The following is a 6,663-nucleotide window of genomic DNA, read 5'->3' as shown; positions in this document are numbered from 1 at the left end:
CCCTCTGTGCCATCGACCGCAGCCAGTGGGACCCCGTCCAGCCCCACCGCAAGCGCCAAAAGCGTGGCTGTCTGGGGGAAAGAAAGAGGCAAGAGCCAGGACTACTCACAGAGGCAAAATTTAATGGCAAGTCATCTTCCCTCCTTTATTACACCTTGGTTAGCCAAACAAACAAACAAAAAAATTCTGCAGGTAAAAAAAGTTTTAATGGTCACACAGCACTTTATACATATATCATAAGCAACCAAGCATCCACATCTGCACATGAACGACACACCTCTAAGCATGGCCTCAATAGTCAGGTCTTTTTTTCTTCATTAAATACTGTACAGAATCAAGGCTACAAACTGATTTTGTAATGCTTCTTCCCCAACCCCAGCACTTAAAACAGTTACAGGCTGCTCTCATTTGTACATCACACAGTCATGTAGCCAGTTTTAAGGCTAACAATATGCATCATGCTTTGGCTTTTTTTGTGTGTTTTTAACTTTTTTTAAAGGTTCTAGCCTTTTAAATTGTTACCCTTAAATATTACATACATACACAAAAAAATTACATAGCTGCAGTGTGCTCACCACCAACCTCATCACCCAGGAGCTTCACATTATCAAAAGCTTTAGAAAAAAAAAAAATCTGTAAACCTCTGTGCACGCTTCAGTTTGGGACAGCCGGCTACAGAGAGCGAGCGACGCCGGGGGCAGCATCCCCTTCCAGAAGGCCGATTCACACCTCCTCGGTAGACAGGGAGCCCCAGGAACCTGTGCAAAAGCTCTTGATGAGGATCAGAGGAAACAAGACACTTCTTGGGCAAAGGGGAGGACTGGATGACCAGCCCCCACTGACCACCTTCCCATAGGATGAGAGCTGCGGAGAACACAGAGGGGACAAAGCTGGGACCCCAGAGCTCCCCTGTCTCTCCACCCCCAGCCACACTCAGCCCTGAAGGGTTTTTCTCCCTCCCTGGATGTCCAGATTAAGGACAGCCACAGCCCTGCACGGGGACAGAGAAATTTGCGTCCATACATCACCAACTGCAATTTTTTGTGGTGAGTAAGAGGTTTAATCATCTGTGCAACAAGCCTCTGCGCCTGCCCTTCCCCTGCCCCGAAGCTGCAGCCTCACCCCTCTGCCCCAACCGCCCCTTGATATTTTGGAGACGCCCCCGCTCCTCGCTCAAAGGGATTCATTCATGTAGCACCAGCCACAGGCGGAACGTGTCTGGGAGTTACGCGGGCAGCTCAAAGCATCTCTCTGCACCGCAATGGGGTCAGCCAGAGCTGCTTTGCAGGCGATGCACCCGCAGAGCGGAGCTTGGGGAGCTCTGCAGACCCAGGTCTTTGTTCACAGCCAAGTCCTGCTACCTCCGGAGCACCTTCCAGGAGAACCTTCCAAAATCCTGACAGCGGATGGTGACACAAGAAAGGCTGTGTGCAGCCAGTCCCCTGGCTTGGAGCATCGGGCGCAGGGAGCGGGATGGGGGAATCTGGGCCAGTGGGGGCAGATCTTGGTGTTTCAAAGAGCAGAAAGCGCCGTGCAAACATGCTGAGATTCACCTGCTGTTCTCTGTTTCAAAATCAGAAGATGCTGGCCTGGGCGTGGGGAAGGGACACAGCCCTACTAACCAAGAGCAACAGAGTTTTGTCTCACCCTCAGTTCTGGCAGAGCCAAGTGCTCAGCCTGACTCTTCCCTGGGAAGCCTGGAAGGACCAACAGACTCTCCCTGACAGACTGTGCTCCACACGGATACCAAGTGGGTGCTTCTCTAATGCCTAAACGCTGGGCAAATGCAATAGTGCTGGAGGGTGATCTCCCAGCTCCAGAAGTGAAATTAAGTGCATGCAGACAGAAAAAAAGAGGCTTCAGGAAGGTGTCTTGACCAGGAGACTCTGGCAAGTCCCTGTTTCAAAGTGCTCACGGTCACCAGCTCAGGCAGCTCCGCTGCTGAAGCGTGGGCTGATCTCACCAGCCGTTTCCCAGCACGGTTGGGATTAGGGACAGTGTGTGCTGTGCCCACAGGGGACCCAAGCCACCACGGGAAACGGCTGGCAAGGGAAGGGATTGATAACAGTCTGCACCAGGGGCTGATGCGCTGAGGAACAGCGCAGGAACGGTCACAAACCGCTGCTGCTTCAACAGGACCTCGTCACGACACGACAGCTCCTTTCCCTTGGGTGAGCTTGGCTAAAAGAGCTCTGAAATACCCACCTATAGTTGAATGACGGAGAAGCAGCTGCCATGCCAGGTTCCCCTGCCAGAGTAGCTGCTGGATCCGCAATACGCCCCAAGATCACCCGGTGCTGCCTGGCCAGGCAAGGACGAGGTCCAGGGTGGGTGCAGAGCTGCAAGACAGCCAGGGAGGCTGGAATGAAAGACGTGGATACCTCAGCAAGTCACATGGGCAGAATCCTGCATCCTGGGTATTTCTAGAAGACAGGCATGCATGGTAGGGAAAGGGAAGTTTGCCTTACTCTGGAGAAAAAGAAGCGGGGATGGCTAGAATTGCTTCCAGAAAACTGACTAGAAGTTGCAGAAGTGGATGGAAACCCCACAGCACGACCAGGGCAGCACAAGCACTAGTGCAGAGCTCTGGTTCTGCCTACCAAGTCCTGACTGGAAGAACTTTGTAGCTGTCATTCAACAACCAAGACCAGAGCAACTCCGTATGGTGTCATCAGCTTCAATGCAAACACAATCCAAAGTCTAAGTACATATAAGCTGGGGCAGACTTCATAAAACGCATGGTAATGCAGAGAAAAATGAAAGACTGGGAGGGCACTGCCCTTCACTTCCAGAACTACAGCAATTGCTTCTCCTGGCTTGAGCCCCACCAGAACCAACTGCTGGGTTGGGAAGAGTCCTTGTGTGGAAAGGTGCCCCAAGATGAAAGTGCAGAGGGAACGTGGCTGCAAGACTGCTTCTGTGCAGGTCTCAAATCTTACCATTGCAGGGTCAAACTCGCAAGAGGAGCATGTACGTAGGACAGGGGAGAGGAAGAAGGGCTGGGGGCAAAGAGTTATTCATGCTTAAACCTTTCCTCAGAGGAGCAATCAGGCCTATCACCTTCTTTGGAACAAACCACACTGAGGAAGAAAAGCTGGAAGGAGAAGTCAGTTTACTGGTAACAGTGGTTGCCGATTTATTTTCTGCTGCTTTCCTTTCTCCTCTGCACCTGCCTGTCCCTAACCTGATGGTTTATTTGTCTTCTGTCCACTCTGGGATGTTGGCTCCTGCTAAGGCAGCCCGGTACTGCTGCAAGACACCGCGGATGCTTTTAATGAACCCCTTGGACAAAGGGAAGAGGGGGAACCCAATATCAGGGTAACCACTCTTCTCCGGAAGGAAACTCCTGTAGCTCTTTCTCCGTTTCTTTGGTTTCACACTAGGCTGCGAGGCAGAGTCCTGGGCAGCCTTCCCCTCGTCCGTTCGGTCTCTGGCCAGGTCTACCCCCCTGGCTTGGCCTGTGCTCTCCGAGTCTGAATACTGTTGGAGATCACCAGCGTTGGGCATCGAGGTTGTGAACTCCGACTCGTCCAGCTCCTCCTTCCCGTCCAGCGCCGAGTCGGAAAGTTCGGCGGCCGCCCCCTGCTCCAGGCTGCTGCCGTCCTCCCCCAGCGATCCCGCATTGTCTCCGGGGCTCTCGGCCAGGGTGCCGCAGGCAGAGAGGAGGGAGGCAGAATCTGCCCCGTTGGCTTGTTCGTGGCTCCGCTCTACCAGCTCGTTCGTCTCCAGCCAGGACTCGATGCGGGACACCAGGCGCCAGCCGTTGCAGCGAAAATGCTCACGGATTTCGTGCTCAAAGACTTCGACCGGCCTGCGGAGCAGCTGCATCATGGACTGCACCACGCGGATCAGCGTCATCTCGTTGTAGCAGCGACTGTTCTCGTAGCCCTCCTGGAGCCCCCGGTCGCTGTCAAAGCCCGCCTCGTTGTAGTAGGGCTCGTTCACTAGGATGAGACCTGCCAAAAGAAGGGGAGACCAAGGGGTTAAGGGAGGAACTTTACTGTGGATTGCCACCTGAGGCTGACACGGCTGGGCCCCGATGTCTGCCAAGGTGGTTGAGATTTGAGGGTCACAGCACCTCTCCACCAAGCCATCACACCAGCTTCACCCACAGTCGCACCGATGTGGGCAGCAAGCAGGAGAAGGCACTGCAGGGAAGCCATGCTTTGGCTTCGAGCAGAGGTTAGGCTGGACAACCAGGAACCTGTAAGACCTGCAAGACTGCACGGGGAGCGGCCATGTGAATGGGTCTGTGGCCTTCTGCTAGGGCGGGGGGGATCTCGGACGCACCCGAGAGTGGCATTCAAGATCCTTGGCTGGCAAGAATAGTCTTCAGCAGCGTGATACAGAGGGCAAACACAGCAGAGGAGGTCAAAAGAGCAGAAGGGGAAAAGTTTCACCAGCTTCTTTCCCTTCCCTCCCCTTCTAACAAAAAAACCACAAATGCAAACACACCCAAGGCTTGCTTTTTTTTTTTTCTCTCCTCCTCTTAATCAGGACAAAGGCCAATCTTCATTAACAGGCTCTGAGCTGGCTGAGTCCTGTCCTACCCAGCACAGCCCCATCAGACAGTGCATTTCTGAGACAGTGAATGCTGTGACAAGTCACCCATGCCGAGCTTTCTCCTGCGTGCGCCTGGTCTAATGTAATTACACGTATGTGGCGGTGGCACCAGCGCTGCCAGGCTGCTGGCAGCCTGCCACCAACTGCATTAGAGCTGCTGGAGGTGAGATCATAAGTCCCTCAAAGCCCAGGCGGCAGGAGAGGGAAAAGCAGATTTTTCACTAGCACCAAGTTGCTCCAGTAAAACATTTAGTATTTCATTTTCTAAATTTGGATCCTCAGCTTTGTAGATCAGAAAAGGCTTTTCTTGTCCTGTCGCTCCCTCACCGGAGGATACGAGTGAACTGTGAGTTCAGAGAAGCAGGAGTCGCCTGCTGACAAAGGCAGGAGCCTTTGCTCTGTGTCAAAGGTTTCGCAAGTCACATGCCTGGGCTCCCTGCATAGAAAGTTGGCCTTGAGGAAGAGATTTGATTTAGTCTGTGCTCAAACTAGATATGGCAGGCGAGAGCCCTATGGCAGGAAGCCCTGGGGCTGGTCTAGACACACCCCTGATTATTCTCTGCTTCAGAAGGAGCATAAACATCATCATGTACAAAAACATGCCCAGTGTAGGATGGGCGGGTGACTCAGCGAGGATAAAACACAATCCTGTGACTGAAGCCTGGTTCAGCAACTTCAAGTGCCTTCGGTAACTGGATCAGGACACAGTGGTTCACCTTTGTCAGCTCAGAATAACAAGTAAAACAGCTCTGTGCTTCACTGCCACAGTGAGAAGGGGGAAAGCATTGTGTCAGAGATCTGGGATGAAGCCAAAAATCAGGGCATGAGGAAATCTTGCACCTGCTCCGACTGAAGAACTGGAGAGATAAGGACACTGCTTTGTCCAGCAAGGCGACAGCAAAAGGCAGCACTAACCCAGCTGGGGTGGCATATCCCAATTGTGTCCCCGCTCATAAGCCTGCATCCCCTCCTCCCCCCGCCTTTTCCTGTCCCACAGGCTATGCAGGAACATTTACCTTGGATGGAGATGAGTACTTGCAGGAGGCTGGATTTACTGGTCCACCTTTCTGTCCCCTGAAATGCACATTCAAACATGTTAAAGGGCTGAAGCACCAACAATTTGCTCTGTGGTAACTGTCAGATGAAGTGAGGCCCCAGCTTTTCTGCATTCCTGTCACTGTGGCTCGCACCAGGCGCGAGGGACTGACTCGACAAGCACATGATGTGCTAGTGGCCATTGTACCAATCCATCTCTCCATCGCTTTTTGGCAGCACCGCACCCCATCAGGCCAGTTCTGCCTGGAACGCTGTAACCCCACACACCAGACACCAGTTCCAGCCCCTTCCCAGCTGTCCAAACATAGCATTTCCCTGGCTCTGTTCATTTCAAGTCTCCAGTTGGACTTTGTGGCATACTACCCGATTTGTCTGTAGTGTGGGAGACAGGGACCAAAACCACAGGAGAAAACCCATGTTGGTGTTGGCATCTCTGCTCTGTTCAACCAAGACAGCCTGGCTGGTCTGACCAGAGGCTTCTCGTCAAGGAAGGACAGACGAGAGCCAAATACACTCCCAGAAGAAGCCAAACTGCACCAGTTATCTGTTCCAGACATCCAAAACAGAGCCCAAAGCCACAGCTACCCCCAGCTCAAGCGCCACCTGAGACCAGAAGCCACCCAGGACTCTTGGCCTGGTAGGAAGTGGCTTGTTCCAAAACCAGACTGGCACAACCACCACTCCCCACGGACGGGGAAATGAAGCATTACCTTGCCTATCCACGTCCCCAGGAGGCTGACGCACACTTTGCCATTGTCGTACAGGTTGGGATTCAGTCTCCCGCTGCACTGGGAGAGGTAGCGGAAGAGAGGTGGGACAGCAGGGTAGATGTTGGGGAGCTGGATATCAAAGAGGAAGAGGCCATCTTCATAGGGGGTGCGTGTGGGGCCTTTTATAAGTGCTGAGAAGAGATCCTGTGGAGAGAAGCAGCAGAAGCCAGGACTGTGTAATGTCCTCTTACCTTGGCAGGGTTGTATTTACATAGAGGGAGAGAGGGGATGCGATTAACTCAGCCCTTGCGAGAATTAAAGCAAGAAGCTGCAC

General features: G+C 53.0%; 1 protein-coding gene across 1 annotated transcript in view; it reads right to left on the bottom strand.

Moving 5' to 3' along the window:
- Positions 1 to 291: 291 nt before the first annotated feature.
- UBE2O (ubiquitin conjugating enzyme E2 O) overlaps positions 292 to 6,663 on the bottom strand; it is a 61,512-nt gene continuing 55,140 nt past the window's right edge. The window contains exons 16-18 of the mRNA XM_065647765.1: positions 6,330 to 6,533; positions 5,580 to 5,637; positions 292 to 3,956 (exon numbers count right to left, since the gene is read on the bottom strand). Of these exons, the coding sequence (XP_065503837.1) occupies positions 3,193 to 3,956; positions 5,580 to 5,637; positions 6,330 to 6,533 (1,026 nt within the window). The 3' untranslated portion in view covers positions 292 to 3,192. The remainder of the gene's footprint in view (positions 3,957 to 5,579; positions 5,638 to 6,329; positions 6,534 to 6,663) is intronic.

This window comes from Caloenas nicobarica, chromosome 18 (assembly GCF_036013445.1).
Source record: "Caloenas nicobarica isolate bCalNic1 chromosome 18, bCalNic1.hap1, whole genome shotgun sequence".
NCBI classification, from domain to species: Eukaryota; Metazoa; Chordata; class Aves; order Columbiformes; family Columbidae; genus Caloenas; species Caloenas nicobarica.
The sequence above is the reverse complement of the archived record's forward strand: the minus strand, read 5'-3'. Positions and strand labels throughout refer to the sequence as shown.